Genomic DNA, 16,716 nt, shown 5'->3' with positions numbered 1-16,716 from the left:
AATCCTTCTTCTTTACCTTCTCTTTTTTTTTTTTCTTTATCGGAACGATGTCATATTCCTTTCAAAAACTTCACCGCTGCTCTCTAGAATCGAGAGGTAGGTCGAAATGGAAGGAGTAACAATCGCTCGAGTTTTCAAAACCGCATGCGAACTCCTTCGGGGTAGATATTGTTCCCGACACACCGTAATCCGTCCTACTTTCGTCCCAAGATTCCACAAACGTAATCAGACTTTTCGAGTTGTGGAGAACGTCCGCAGCTGGGCAAATAAGCGAATGATCGATAACGAACCAGCCACGAGAATCGTATTTCGTTGCGAACGTCGTGGCCCCCCCTCTCGGATGTATCAGAATGATCGAGAAACTTTGAGTTTCCATTCGTTTAGTTGCCCGAAGCGTGACGTGCCTTTTCCTCGGTTCACCTTGCCGTTGTCTAACTCTCTTCCTGATTTTTCTCCTTTTCTATTCCACAAAACGACCCACATTTTCCCGCCAGTTGTCGGTCCGAATGCAGCGCCTGCAGGCAACGGTATCTCCGGTGTGACACTATGCAGATTAAAATCCGATAAAAAAAAGAGAGCGACGGAGGGTGGACGAGAGTGAGAGAGAAAGAGGGGCCCGAGGGACTTTGACAAATCGTCGAAAAATGCGAACGCGAAACAGCAGGGGGGGCGGTACCCAGAGGTCGGTGTTCTTCTTTTTTAACCTGTATATAACGGATCCACCCTCTTCTTTCCTCTTCGGGTTGGCTCGAGTGCCAAACTCCACCTGTCTCGCATTGTTGTCTCTCTCTCTCTCTCTCTCTCTCTCTCTCTCTCTCTCTCGAGTCTCGCTTGCCCCTATATAGGTCGTTTCAGATTCGTTTATCCGTTTTAGGAGTCAGGTAATCACGAGTCGGTATTTTGCGATCGTTGACAATGGTCGGCGTTAGAGGTTCGAGCGTTCAGAGGGGTGGAAAAATATCCAAGTTTTCGAATGGGTGAATCTCGGTGGAGGAAGTTGTAGGAATTCATAATCTTTGGACAAGCTGGTGAACTCGGTCAACTTACGGTTAGAATACAAGTTAATAATTCCCACGGGATCTATAGCGATTATCGAACTTTTCCAGATCTTGTTCCGAGCGTATGAACCTATTAAAACAATTCGCAATTTGTGAAAAAGAAAAAAAAAGAACAGAAAAGGAATCTCTGTGGTGAATAAAATACGTCGAACGTTAGATTTATTATTCATAGATCCGTGCAACGTTGATCCAAGTAACGTAACGTGTTTGTTTAAAAAAAACGAGTGGAAATTGAGACAACCCGAAACATTTACATATTTGCCAAGGTAAAAACACATGAAAATTAAAAATTCAAAGACAAACCATCAAGGATTATTATAAATTAAACGAGAATCATCTCCATTGCCGAATGGTTGAGGTTTTCTCGTTTGAACGAGCCGGTACCTATGCGAGCCGGTGCACACGCTTTTCATCCACGCCTAACCCATTTTTTATCCGGATCCATATTTACTACCCTGGTCTCGTGAGCCCCTCCAACGCTCCGGCCGGCTCGTTTCCCCTGTCCGCGAAGCGCATCACTTACGACCACAGTCGGAGGATCAAAGTGTCGTTAGCGGGTTTGAAAAAAAGAGGCTGCCATCGTCTATGAGCTACGTTGGGGCGAATAGAATTATCAGGAAACTTCGTTGAGCGATCCTAGGTAAAAGCGCCTTTCGAGCGAGCACACCGCTTCAAAGCGGACCCTGACTGGTTCGAGATTCAACGACTTTCATGAAAATCCTTCGTAACCACGCGAAATTTTGAGCGTGTACCGACTTTGCAAGCACTTCGAGTCCGCAAACAACAGGACGTTGGTGTATCCTTTCTGGTCGGTCCACGAAATCTACGCGGAACAAAGTAGAAATTTGAAAGTTCGCAGTACTCGAGTTTCAAGTATCCTCTTCGCTTAAATATATCCCCGTAAATGATAAATTTACGTCGAGAAATCTTCAGTTCAGGGTATCCGAATACGCGTAAAGATAGCCAGCAAAGACATTCGGAACCTTTCTCGGTTCTGCCTCGGTTTCCCATTTACCTTGGGCTCGACGCGAAACATAGACGCCTTAGACGAATAGACCGCACAAGCCACGAGATACCAGTCGCGTTAATGGAAAGCAAAGCGTTGGAAACGCGACAGAGAACCGGAGCTATCCCACAGCGGAGGCCATGTTTCGGTCCCGAGCAGCGGAACCGATGTCGCGCAATAATCTGCAACGATCTGCATAACGATCCTCGATAAATATCCGGCAACGAGAACCATTATCACGTCGCAGAAACTTCGCTATCCATTCGGTTGTCGGTGTATTAACGAGACACAGGGCTGATTGCACAATAGAATCCGGCAAAGTGCTCTCGATTTCTTTTCCATCGTAAACGAGGTTCAGCGGCCCCGGCTCGGAATTAGCAGAACCATCGGCCCGGTGTTTCGTTCCGTCTCTTATGTCGTCGTTTCTCTCGTTCCTATCGTCATTCCGCCGTTTGCACAACGAACGAAAGTCGTTAAGTTCTTCCCCGAGAATTGTTCCGGCAACTACGCCTTGCTATCCGCTTCTCACCCCCTTCGTTGTCCACCTTCTCGTCATCTTCGAGCTTTTAATTACCGATCGGCATTCTAATTAATGAATGGATTCGCCCGGGGCACCGGGCAAATCGTTATCGATCGTGCGAAACAACGGCTATTAGGAGGTCGCTGAGGACGAAGACAACGACGGCCAGGAGGAGAAGACAGCGGAGGACCCCGGACGAGGAGCACTACCGAAGAAAACGGAGAAAGGGGAATGGCATCTTCCAATGTTCTTTGAGAATTGTACTTACTTTCTTTGTACTGGAGAACGTTCGAGTGCTTCTCGTGAATGACGACGCAACGGTAGCAGGATTTTCTGTAACAGAACGGAAACGGGGTTTTCTCTTATTCAAGCCTTTCATTCGATATCGCTCGCTGGAATTAGAACGCTTTCCCCTATTCCCGATTCTTTTCTTCCTCCCCACGCCCCTTCCACCGCCCGTTATTCCTTGTTTTCTCTTTCGTTTCTCGTTAGGCGACGACGCGAACTCATCCTCGAGATTAACGGAGGACTCGGCCATCTTAATGAGAACCGCCTCGACGAGCTTCGAAATTCGCGAGATCGAACCGAACGATCGACCGAATTAACGCGGACCTCGTGGCCAACGAAATCTCTTTATCGTGTGTGCGTACTGTTTTCTGAAAAATCCGATTCCTGTAATCGCGTATCGTAACAAGAACTTTTTATAGGAAATTAACCGCGCCCCTTTTTAACGGCGTAAGCTATAGGAAAAGTTTTTATTTCGTACTGTCTTCGATTAGAAAAATTCATTCGATAACCGTTCTTCCGCGCCGTGTAACTTTTATTAAAGAAATTTCCTTCAGGATTCCAACTTTTGCGGTTGCTCTTACGATACCTGCAGGACTATCTCTTTTACGACAGGTTTTACTTCTTTCGCTGTCGTTAACCATTCCCCTACTTTCAAAAAAGGTATGTTCCATACATACGAATAAAGTACCACAGAATTTTTCTTTTTTATATCTTGGAAAAAACTAACATTTAATTTGATATCTAGGTCAAAAGTACGATAGTACAAGTTTTCCTGATTTCCTGATTTTTATCTTAATTATTGGTTGAAACGACGTGTTCTGACATAAGATAGCTAAAAGGCGGAACAATTTGTCCGATCTGCCCCAAAAAATATAAGCCTTTTAACATTAGATGGCAAGTTTATGAAGTTTCGCGAAGAAATTAGGGTCGCGCGTAATACCAGTAGGTTGTCGATCAATCTCTATCTCAACTAATCTTTACCAAAATCATTCCTCTCTCATAAGTTTCATCATGATGTTAAAAAATCGCTCGTCCTAATGCTCGTACCTCTACTAAAGCTTCACAAAGTTTGGTCAACTTGTCAGCTATTCTTAAAACACTCGTACGCTTGAATCTAACAAGTCGCTTTCATTTTCAACTACGTCGTGTAAAGATACTACGGTACTTCTTGGTCATAAGGTAACATGAAAATCAGAAAATCTCAGACGTATTTATCATATTTCTCTTCCATGTCTTTCCTCTGTGCTCTTCGTACTCGAATCGAAATGAAACCGCGATTGCCGTTTAAACTTCACCGGATCAACCGGAAACCACGATACCTCAGTGCCAGTGCCATTTCCGCGTTTTTTTATCTCGCTCGACGCTATATCGATCGGATACTTTGCAGGCGAACCCGATAGAAATCTCTACGAAAACTTTGGTCAGCTCGTGTGACACGAACATTACGCGGCGAATCGACGCGGTTCCCTCTTTCCTACGCTCGCGTGTACCTCTCTTGCGAAGAAACAACTGCAACCCCCTCTGGTAATACCGCTTTTAATCCCCTTCTGACTCGGGGGCGAAACTCGCTTCCAATCGTATTGCCTGGAATCTGTACGTCGCGTCGCGTCGCCTCTTTCTAACGAGTTGACATTCCACGAAACTTTCGTTTCTGGATTTAACTTTTCGTTTCGTTTCGTTTCGTTTCGTGATTTTCGACGAGATTCGGAGGATGATTGGCCTTCCGCGTTCCGAATTTGCCTTTGACGTGATCCGATACCAGGAAACGTTATCGTTTCTACCACTAGGATGTTATTGCGCAAGCAGAGTAGCGTTAATAATGAAATTTTTATAATAATATGTAATTATAGATAAAAAATAAGTTAGAACAGAAGCTTGTCTATCCGTCCTAATCGTAGCACACGCTGTTCGAGCGAATGAGGCCATTGAACTATTTTATAAAAATTAATATCGAACAGAAAGTACAAGGATGTTTTAATAAAAATGCAACAATTTAGAAAGATAGAAGATTACAACTAATAATCTCCAAGTTCTTAATGTATCGTGTAATAATATTAATCGTGAAATTATTGCACGAGAGAGTTTAGATATCGTGAAACCAATACGTTTTACAAGGTACATACAAAGAAAAACAGAGTGTGTACTCACTGATCAACCAGGAGAAACTTGTCGCCCTCGTTGTGCAGGCACCTACCCTTGCTGGACAATTCATTCCTGGAGATCACGATCGGCTGTCTGACTCCGCTTTGAAACCAGGTGCCTTCCCATTTCAGTGGAAACGTGCATTCTGAAACAAATATCGCAAACATCCACGTGAACAGACTCGATCGGTCGACGCCATCTGCGAAAAATGTCGTATCGCGGCGTGTCCATTTCTGGACGCAATCTTCGTTCGAAGCCGCGTCGCCGTCGAACGCGATACGTTCTCCTCGCCGAACGAAGAAGAGACAACGTAATATTCTCGTGGAAGTAATATGAGACAAATCGCGGCGATGTTCGAAGACAAAAGGGCCAAGAACCGTGGAGACGGCGATGATACGCCGACGAAAGTAAGGGTTGAACGGAGCGCGGTAACGGGAAGGGCGCATAACCATGGCGCCGAGATGGGAATTCCCCGGACGGGATAATCCTAGGGGCGAAGCGAATTTCCGGAAACTACAGCCATAGCACGGAAGGGATACATCCAGCCGAGTTATCGACGATAATCGAAACCCGGCGATGTCCCTCGTGCATCGTTCCTTTCTCTCCGCGCGACCAACCCCTCGATGAACACCTGACCGTGCACACGCAGCGAAAGCGATCCATTTTTGCGACAATGCGACGTATCGCTTTCTTTCCTTCGACCGACAGATTCGTTCTCCTAAGTGCGCAATTAGTTTATTGGATTACAGCTGGTCGAATAATTCTCGATAGGGGAAGGCCACACGGCAAAAACATTATAGGGAAAAGTAACAGAATTATTCTAGTCAAGCTAACTCCAATTGATTTTCCTTCTAATTCGTTAAATTGCATTACGAACAACCTTTAAACGATCCATATTTGAAAACAGATTAACCGACTCAATGGCCTGAATGGCGTAAAAATCGTGTAAAATATCGTTGACAGCTCGATAGCCATAGTTTTTCTACGGAAAAGAGGCAGGGAAGTTCGTTCGATCCATGTTAATTTATAATGTCTCTTAGAAGAAATCGATAGTATCAGTTTAATTGTTATTTTAGTCCAACTTAATTGAAACGAATACCCGCAAACGAACAAAAAACAGTTAACATTGTTCGATCGTTGGAGAAGGGGCGTATAGGCACGAAACTGGTTGCAACATATCCAATTTTAAAATCGCTATTCTACGACAGACAAGAAGTGTGATTTATCGTGCTGTTCACCCCTTCGTATACTAAGAAGAGAACGCATATAGAAAGCATAGCAGCTACGTATGTAATCCTATTTCCAATTTCCACCTGGTAATTCCAGAGTCGAATGCAATTTGTAAATCGCATGGTATAATACGATAGTTCCACTTGCTACTTCAAGCGGCTAACAATAAGAAAGAAAGAATGAGATTGTAGAGCAGTGTCGCGTGACCGAATGACGTCTGGCAAAAAGTAGACAAGTCTCGACAACTGATAAATAAGTCAATCCTTCTTACTCGTTGAACCTCGCTTTGGCTCTCTCTCTCTCTCTCTCTCTCTCTCTCTCTCCTCTCCTCTCTCTAGCAGAAACACAACGGTGCAATTGCCGTGATGGTAAAAAGGAAACGACAGGGTAAATAAACAAAACGTAGACGGGCTTTTCGTTGCGCGATTCTTAATGAGGGGTTAATTAAATCTCATTCCCGGGCCTGAACGAGGGAGAGCGGGAAAAATATTATTCCAGGGAGGGTCGCGGAACGAAAGTAACAGGCGAGGTACAAGCGACGTTTTCCAGTCGTGTCTTTAAGTAAAAGCTTCGTAAATAAAAGCTGTTATTGTCGTCTCCCGTCAGCGTGTCGGAATGTTGATTCATCTAATTGTGGCAATCGTTTTCGCGTCTCTGTTAAGATCGAGCCTGGCACGCTCGGAACGAACAGCGTCACATCGGAGAGAAAATAATCGAATTGGATTCTTCTTTGACGACACGCCTCTTCCTATCGTTGTTCCCTTCTCTCTTTCTCCTTTCCTTCCTCTTTTCTACCCGTGTGCCATTTTTTGCTCTTAATAGGACGTTTCGCGACGCGTCTTCGGTCGATAGAACAGATGTCTGTCCGCTTTTAATGTGGAATAAAAAAATTTATTCTCCCCGGAGAGCAGCCACTTTCCCCGGAGGGTTTGATAGAATAATAAAGCGCGAAGGAAGCGTTTTAAGAGTTCCCGCTGTTACACTTATCTCGAAGGGGACGCTCGCTGATATTGACGCCTGTCATTTTCCAAAGTTTTTTCACCTTCACCAAGTTCCTTGGAAAACACACTTCCAGCCTTTCGTTACATCCACAGAGTGTCAAATCGTGTTTCTTCTGGCGAAAGAAAAACAATTTCCCCCTCGATATATGAAACGCTGTATGAAATGCTCGTGCACATGAAAAATTGAATTCAATTCCCGGAAGAGGGGTGGAACGGACGCATTCGTTAACGGGGGATCCTCTGTTTTCTCATTCAAGAAGTTAACTATCACCCTTAAATAAAGAACGATGGTGTGCCCGTAACTCAGCGACCGCAAAGTGTCGTACTTCTTCAGCTGTCACCGTTTCCTCGGCCAAAGAATTAAACCGTAAAGAAAAACGAAAAGCTGGCTGCCGACATTTACGTGCAATCCCAAGTTCTTATCGCTAACAGTATCGGCGAGGCGCGGCAACACGGCAAATAGAGAACGAGAGAGAAAGGGATCGTAGGAGATTCGATTTCGCGACAGGATGGGTAGGAAAGAGCCACCGCGAAACATTCGACCGTTTTTTTTCCCCTCTCGTTCCATTCCGATGCTCTGGTAGCTGGTCGGTCTCGCCCCTTCTACCCTAGGGGCGAGATTCTCCATCGCGACTGGGCCGCTGCGCCGCGCTGGTGCGAACTGTGATTACGGATTTCGAGTCTCGCCCGCGGATTTTACGAGCCCGCCGTGAATCGCGCGTGGCTCGCCATCCTTCCCTCTCTTCCTCTCTCTTTACCCTCTCCGCCCTCGAAATCCACCCTCCATCCACCCTCTCCCTTTCTCCCGATGTTCTCTCCTCCTTTCTGTTCCAGGCACGTCGAAAAGCAGGAGAGGCAACCCGCGGCATTCGAACCGCATGAAAATAAATAAATGCCCGAGGGTGGCCGGCGTCGGTGAGACGCGAGGATGAAGGGGTAAAGGGGCGTAGAGGTAGTGGATTCGCTCCAGGGACTCACCGCCACCACCTGCTATCGATTTCACCCTCGAAACTCAGCCGTGCCGATCTGACGAATCGCTTCTTTTCTGCCGATTTTCTTCCACCTTTTCACCGATTGTTCGCTTCTTCTCTATTTCCGGTCTGGTTCGATCCTTCGGCCAATGCTACATATACTCGGACGAGGTTTTGGTCATTCAGCTGGTGCAATTCGAATTTGTTGGAATTAAGGTTCATGCATTTATTCGTACGCAAATATGTTATCCGCCGAGGTTGTCTGCTCGGCTATAAAACGTTTCCAATGACAGAATGAAAAGAGGTAGTCACGTCGTAAAAGAGACTCGAGCAAATAAAGGCGATAGCCACGGGGCTTGGTACTACATTTAGAACCGGGTAAATTGAAATACTACAATCAGCAATCTTCCGCAATGGCTGATTCGGTTACAAGATTTCGTTGTCGGCTAATGTGGAAATGGCTATAGGTTGGAAATCGAGATTTAAACGTTGTAACATTCCTCGATATTTACAGATTTCGCAATATCCTTTTCTTCGTCGATTTCACGCGTAACGATAAAATCCCATTAACGTGTAGCGTAAAATGTACGTACATGAAAAGACGCGTCACCAGCTACGATTCACAAAAGTCAAAAAGTCATAGAAAACGTCCAATACAACGCCAAAAATATATGCAAAATCACACAGGAGATTGGTAGAATCTTCTACTCGGTGCTGCACCACTAAACGACGCACAGGACTTTTAGACAAAATATTCCTCGGCGTTGGAAACTCTTCCGTGTTTCGATTGAAAGTTGAACGAAATTCGAGAAAAATATCGGTCAGTAGCGTACTTACGTCGAACGAAACAAGTGGACGGTAAAGGAACCCGCGAAGATCCAGCGGCCTTATTTTCCGTTAATGAAACGAGCGTGGGCACGTGTTCGGGAATTCGAGATGCGCAAAACTACGCAAGGTTTATTCTCACGAACGAGTCGTTACTTCTCTACGACCAGCTCCTTACCGGCGCGTATCCAGCCCATTCTTCGTACGAACAACGATCCCCGGGTGGCCGTACGTCTCCCCGGAAATGGACCGCGTTCTCCAATTGGACAATGATAATAAGGATAATAGCGACAAGAGTAATAAGGACGATGATTAGAAAAATTGCACGGACGACCCCCTTGGGATCTACCGTCTACCACGGCGTTTGTCGCTTTGCTTTCGCCTCTTGTTGAACGTTACGCCAATTAAAATTAATTGCCGGGAGGACGAGTACGCGAGCTGCCTGAAATCGCGTCGTCTTGTTGCAACGCGAAAGCGATGCACGTTCGTCAAACATACGGCAAAGAAGATGGTATAGAAGATTTGCCGTGAAAGAACTTCGGTTCGCTTTCGCGTATAATTGCGAACGTCGGTGAGGTTCGAAATTCTCGTAAATCAAACGAGATTTACGATTCGCTGTGATTCGTATCGTTCCCGAGGAAGAACAAAGAAAATCTTTCTCCGTTTTCAATCGTAAAATATTTTATATTTTTTACGATGGAAAGAAGAGGAAAGGCGCGACATTAGCATTTATAAAACGGGAATAAACTATCAATCGGCGATAATAAACGACAGATTTTAATCACGGCGGTAACGTAGCGCGAGCGTTAACGAAAAATGGAATTTTCCGTTTATTTTGCCGTGGGCTGTTTTTTTTTTTTTTTTTTTTCAGAAAACCGTCGGACAATACACGCGATATAACGGTAGCGGCAATTTTTCATTCTTTATCCCCGGCACGATCCATTTCACCGGTATTCAAGCAGCCGTAACGACTCCTGCGTGGCTGTAATTTACCCCAGAAATGGCCCACGACAAAATACACCCTGCTTGTAGCGACGGAGAGGGCGCGTCGGGGCTCGAGTCACGTGGCCGGCCCCGAAATTTCTTGATTAAGACGACGACACGCGATCTTCCGTGGCCGCGTGCGCTCATTTTTCTTCCCGCCGCTCGATCAATCTTTGACCAACACCGCCCCGTTTTCCGGATTCGTAGAAAACCCTCGCGAAAAATCGCTGGTTCACCGCGACTGGCTGACGCCGCGTAAAAAGACGCCACCCTCGCAATCCCACTATCGACCAGGAGAAATCGATCGTTCGCTCTCTCTCTCTCCGTGTATCGAGCGTTGATTTCTTTAGAAAATTAGAGGCTCGCCGATGATATCTCGTCAGATATAAATTTGATCTCGCGGCATCGACGAAAGGTCGAGCGAACGAAGAAGTAAAATCGGTCCGCTCGAAAGCTGGCAGAGATTGAATATTTATTTAATTTCGAATCTGCTCTACGAGACATAATCGCCTTTCGCTTGCTACATGGAAGAATTTTAATAGAATTCAGACATACGAGATTCTATTGTTCGATCGAAACGTAATTTACAGAAAAAGGGGGAAACCTTGGAATTCTCTAGCGCCGGTTTCTAAATCTGCGGATCGTGATTGCGTTCGCCCGCCGGGGAACAATGGCGCTTTGAAGAAGCGAACACACGGCTCGCGTCATTCCGTCGATAAATTGTTTTCAATATCACGGCGGACACGGTATTATCGGCGCTTCATCGTGCAAACAATCATCAGCGGCAACATCGTTAGTTCGTAAGTTCGAGATTACAATAGAGGCCTGTCGCGTCCCGCGAGAGAGATTCGATGAGAGAGGTGCACAGAGATCTAAATAGTGCAGATCGAATCGCACAGATAGTATACAATCTCTCGGATGAATTCCCGTTTGCAGAAGGTATGACGGGGCTCTGCTTTCAGCTCTTCGGATTGAAATCGAACTAATGGCAGAAATTTCACGCGCGCCGGAATCGCTCCGCTATTAAACTGAAAAAAAAAAAGAGAGGCGAACGAACCGTGGCGTGAGATCCGATCGAGCCAGTGTACACTTCGATTACTCGAATATTCGCTGTGATAAGAAAGAGCGTTTCTTGAAACATGCAACGACAGACGGCGCGAGTAATTTTCTAATTCCAACAGCTCCACTTCTCGTTTCGCGTTAAATTTCATATCCTCGCTATCGAGGGAATTCGAGCTTCGCAGCTATCGTTCGATCAACTTCAAGACCACGGCACAAGCTTGCGCTAACCGTGCACACAACGCAAATCGTATTACACCGATTAATTAATAAATCTTGATATCGCGATTAGGTGAATTTTCGTATAAATGCCATCGCGAGATGGAAATACTGGTCGTTGTTCGTGGCACGACGCGGTGAATTTTCATGTCCAACATTATCGCAGGGGCGCGAGTGGCAGGTTGTACGGTGTTTTCCGCGCGACCGAAAGTCGCTAAATTCGAACTGTGTCACGAAGTCGTAACACCAGTCGAGTAGGTGGCTAGATAAATCGTGCCTTTCGATACCACGTTCCTAATCGTTCGTAATAGCACGTGTCGAGCGCGTGACGAGTTTAAATGCCAGTCACGCGAACGAATTGAGCCGATTATAAATTATTTGATACATACGCTGTCACATTACTACTCGCTTCTTATCGTCGGTATTAAATGGCGAAAGACGACCTTTTTTATGTTTCCCTACGTCATTAAGATAGAAGGACACGGAGTAGTTCCGAAATAATTACGAGAGATCTTTATGTGCCGCGTTTCCTTTCATTTGTAAGCCGTTACTTTGGATTCGTGTCAAATGTTCGTTAAAAACGAGATTAATTAAAAAGAAAGCCAATTTCTCTGCCTGTAAAAGCTAAAGAGAAGCTAAAAACATGGAAATAACGGTTTCGATCCAGATAGCGAAGCATCGAATAATTTGATCAACGGTGAAATACAAAATCGCCTGGGAAAACACGTATGAGTTACTACCAGTGGGAGAGAACAGGAAATGAAGATTTAAAGCGAGCGAATGAAATATTTGCCAATACGGATGTGGTTGGATGAGATTAAGTAGCTGGATCATCTCCCAGTGGGAATAGCGTTGATACGGAGGACCGAAACTTTGGCTATAAACCGTGCACGGGCCTAATATATATCACTTATCAGAACGAAAAGTGGCGTGAGCCGGGGTCCTGCGGGTGCCGTTTCCAACAAGCCGATTTACGGAAAGAATTTCGTCTTGCGTAAATTTCCCTAAACGTAAACGCACCTCGGAGAACGCTTATCGTAGGTGTATAAGCGTTGATGTTGCCCGTGTGTCGAATACTTTTGGCAAGAACGACTCTCTCAGTTGCGAGAAACATCGGCCGCGGTGGCAAACGCGATACAAACGATATAAAGTTCTAAAGTGACGTAGAACGAAATGAAAATCCCCAGGCGGAGGGAAAAAGCGAGAGTCCATTTCACGGATGTAAACTTGTCGAAAGATTACAAAGAACGGCGGTGGATCGAGAATTAAACTTTAGCCAAATTTCAAGCGTTACGAGATCGGTCCCCCGCCCCCGCCCCCGCCCCCTCCGTACTTGAAATCTGGAAACGCTTCTTCGTTCAAACGTTTAAACAATCCCCGGTGCTCGCGTTAGATCAAATATCGCGTGTCTCTCTTTTATCCGACGAACAAAAGCTCTTTTCAGTGGAAACGCGTTGCAACGAGGCGAAACGACTGGTTCGAAGCCGGCTCGAAATACTCGTACAAGTAACTATTAACCATTACAACCGGCCGACTCGTCGGCACTTTTATTCTCGGCGTCGACGCACGCGGTGCGACTCGAACAACCAGAACACTGCGGAGGGACCAGGAACACGTTGAGAGGTAGCGGAGGTGGCAGGGGCGGCGAGAGAAGAGACGCGCAACAACACACGGCAAACCTGCAACATTGTACACCACTGTGTCGCATCCCTTTACTTCCTGTTTCCCTTCGCCGACTCTCTCTCTCTCTCACCGACCTCTAGCCGTGCTTTTCAAAAGAGTTAACGAATTCGGCAATCAGCGGGTATCGGTTTCGATCGGTCGCCGATTTTACGCGCGTTTTTCGCGACTCCCTTTCCCCTCGCGCTTTCACTCCATCTCGCTCCACATTCTCGTTGTTCTCCGTTGTTCTCAGTTGTTCTCAGTTGTCCTCAGTTGTTGTCCGTCGTTCGCCGTTGCTCCCTCCGACTCCGGCAACCACGAAGCTCGTTGATTTCGTGAAATCATCCGTTGCATGACGTTTTCAGAGTTATGGGATCCAGTCACAAACCGAAAACGGGGACGAATGAAAACGATGGGTACAAAAGACAAAAGGAGATTACAAGATTTGTCTTGAAAGCGCTCGCAATTTACAACGTAAAGGCCAACGGAATTGTTTTCTCGTTTCGAAAACGTTACATCGGATTTTCAAGATTTTTGCCCACCTTTGTCTAGCTTCCTTTTGAAGCATGTAGGTCAAATGAAATCAATGTTTCCCGAATGGGCAAAACAATATCGGATTGACAACCGAATGGAAACGTTGTCCAAACGATTCGAAATAAAAAGTTTTCAAACGCGATCGATAAACAAGTATCGTTCTGTAAAACATTGACGGAAAAGCGAATCAATTTCATGCTATACGTATTTTATAAATATAACTGCCTAAACAGAAATGGAATAAACTTTTCCTTTTTTCTTTTTTCTTTTTCTTTTTTTAAGTAGAAAGCCAAGTCGGAAGAGACAGGTGGAATAAAATGGTTTTCTCTGTTAACGCTTCGAGGGATGCGTCGTCTCCCTCGGTTGCCAGATCAATCTGAAATATCTTAATTCTCTCCTTTCTCGAAATCCAAGTACACAGAGAAGCACGGGCGATTCCATCGAACCAGCTTGGTTCGTAATTTCTTGCAGACCTCTCGAAGAACCAAGGACACGGTTGATTCATTCTCTCGGGTCCTCCTTTCCGTGGGCCAAAGGACGTTCCGAGCAGACCGCGGCAATTGCTTCGCAGCTGCGTCCTCTGGAGGTTAAAACGAGCCAGGCTACCGGTGCTCGTTCTTCTTCCGTGTGACACCGGATCGCGGCGATCCATTATCTTTTTATCAGCGGGCCATGCCGCGACGACGACGATGGCGATAGGGACGGCGATGGGGACGACGACGATGGGGCGGCAATGGAGACGACGGCGGTGGACCAACGGAAGCGAACACGGGCGTCTCGTGTGCGGGCCTACGTCGAATCTTGGGGACGCCAAGTGAATTATCGTCAGTCGGTCGAGAGAAGAATAGCGCGCCGCGGATCCCTGACACTTTGACAGTCGTCAGGCGACGTAGACGTGCAGGGACCGGGACTCTGGCTGCCAGAATAAGCGGGAGAAGGGTGGAAACCGCGACCAGCCTTGTCGTCCTCCTCTCTCGTCCTCGTCCTCGTCCTCCTCCTCCACCTCCTCTGCTCTTCCTCGCGCTTCTGCTCGCCCTCGCTTTCGCCCGTCATTGACAGCTGTCAGCCGTCAGCGCTGGAAAGTTTTACGAGGACGAAAGTTGATATTGCTGCGCTTGCAGTTTTGCCCCTTCACCCGATCCCTCTCGACCCATCGCGACCCGTCCTTGTATTTCCCAGCCTCGAGCTCCAACTCGGCGATTTTTTCCCTTTCCGTCTCTTTGTGTCCTTTCTTCTCTCCGATTTTTCCACGAATTCTTCTCGTCCTACGCTCCGCTGCTCTCTTCCTCTGTTCTCTCTTAATCCATTTTGTCACCCGCTATATATGTATACGCGTATTGCTCGTTTTGCTTCGATTCAGCTCCTCTTCCCACCGCAACGTCCCTTGTACTTCGATATTTCGTTGTTCCGCTCACTGGTCCTTTGTTCCTGTTTTCGTTACCCCATGCATTGTATTCTTTCGCTTCCAACATCGCCGCTGTTGCCATCCGCTCGTCCTCTTCTTCCCGGCCGACACGTAACAACACGCCCTCGATTCCTAACCGTTCTGCGTACACCCCTAAGTCTTCCCACGTTCCCACACCTCTTATCTCAACCCCTGTTTCTAACTTTACCAATTTTCTAATCGTTTTCCCTTTCCCTGTCTGGCAATCCATTATGCCCTTTATTCGCGCCCACGTACTAAGCTCGAACTTTCTCACATCCGATTTGCACAGGCGATAGATTAGATTTTCTAGATTCGAGGGCAAAAATTGCCGTCCAAGAACAACTTTGTTCATCGGTCGCGTTTCGCCGTTAGATTTCGTCGGCCAGTTAATGCATAGCCCGGCGACAGCGTTATCGGTTTCGATATCCAACGATAATAGAACCTAACGATTTTCAACCGTTTCCACCTGTCCTCGTTTCGCAGTCCCATTTACGCCACGGAATAAACGCGATCAGTTTCGACCTGGTTCAGAAACCGTACCTTTCGTTTCACTTTTGAACCGACTTCCATTTAACTTGCGACTCGTAATCCTCGATTTCATTTTAAGATCGCCGCGTCATTCTCGGTTTACCTTCGGGGATGTGGTTCGAGCATCGATCTCGTTTCGACATCGTCTTCTCACGCGACTATAAAACTGATACATCGCGTGGTAAGCATGTATCAGGATCGACAAACAGAACGCGATCTTCACGGCGGGGGTCGATAATCGACGTTTCGATATCCGAATGAAAAACGAGCATGAAGATTGGAAGGCCGGGCGAAGGGTGGAAGAGTTAGGGTATGAAAAAAATCGAAAATGTTCCCAGTCGTTTGGGAGCGAGAGTGTGTTCGTCGTCGATGACGACGTCACGGATTGAAATGGCGCGTAAAATGGCCACTGCTCCCAAGGGCGAAATATTCCACGTCTCCAATTTTATTCATTCCCAGTGCTTTCGCGTTTCCTCCCTCTCTCCCTCCCTCCCTCCCTCCCTCTCTCTCTCTCTCTCTCTCTCTCATTTGCCTTTTGCTGTTTTTTCTCTCATGCCGTTGCACGCACAGAAATGTGCTCGCGAGGAGGAGAAATGTACGTGTCGGTACGGTCGAGAGCATTTGTTATTCAGGGGAACAGGTTCTTGGTCCAATAACCGAGGACCCGGTTACGAGGAGATCGAGTGGAGGCTGTACAACCAACCGGAATGGGAAAATAATATCGATGAAGTGGCACTCCATTCTCGGAGAAACCTCCGTGTTTCTGTGGCGGGGAATTGATCAACCGAACGAATCATAGTGCTCGAGTCCGATTTCTCGTGCTGGGTCTAGACTAGTTACAATTGTTCGCAAGTATTTCACGAGCTGCTTACCAAAAGCAGCATCGTATCCACAGTGAAGCTCGCGAGTAAGACTTTCGATGTACACCGTCGTCCATCGGTCACTGGACATTTACAAATGTACACTTACGAATAAACGGATATCGTATCCATCATCTACCGTAAACTCGATATTATACGATTTTGTAGCTCAATTTTTTACTTCGAGTCGTAACAATCGATTTGAAAATCCTTTGTTACAGTATCCGAAAATACAAGAAGTCGGAACAACGTCCTCTGGATAAAGGAAAGGAGCGGAAATTCCGAAAAAGAGATCGAGATAGAGAGCGCGATCAACGCCGACGAAAGAAGCAGAACCAGAAACTATGAATGGCGAACAAAGGAGGTAAGAGAAAAAATGGCCTCGTCTCTTTCATTCGCTATA

The 16,716-nt window shown here is 46.3% G+C and overlaps 1 protein-coding gene across 2 annotated transcripts in view; it reads right to left on the bottom strand.

Moving 5' to 3' along the window:
• The window catches only part of LOC117161352 (uncharacterized), a 257,777-nt gene that overhangs the window by 56,013 nt on the left and 185,048 nt on the right, over positions 1-16,716 (bottom strand). For both annotated transcript variants that reach the window (XM_033342808.2, XM_076626278.1), the window contains exons 4-5: positions 5,021-5,159; positions 2,853-2,917 (exon numbers count right to left, since the gene is read on the bottom strand). In XM_033342808.2, the coding sequence (XP_033198699.1) occupies positions 2,853-2,917; positions 5,021-5,159 (204 nt within the window). The remainder of the gene's footprint in view (positions 1-2,852; positions 2,918-5,020; positions 5,160-16,716) is intronic.

Source organism: Bombus vancouverensis, chromosome 18, assembly GCF_051014615.1.
Source record: "Bombus vancouverensis nearcticus chromosome 18, iyBomVanc1_principal, whole genome shotgun sequence".
NCBI classification, from domain to species: domain Eukaryota; kingdom Metazoa; phylum Arthropoda; class Insecta; order Hymenoptera; family Apidae; genus Bombus; species Bombus vancouverensis.
This window is presented reverse-complemented; position numbering and strand designations above follow the sequence as displayed.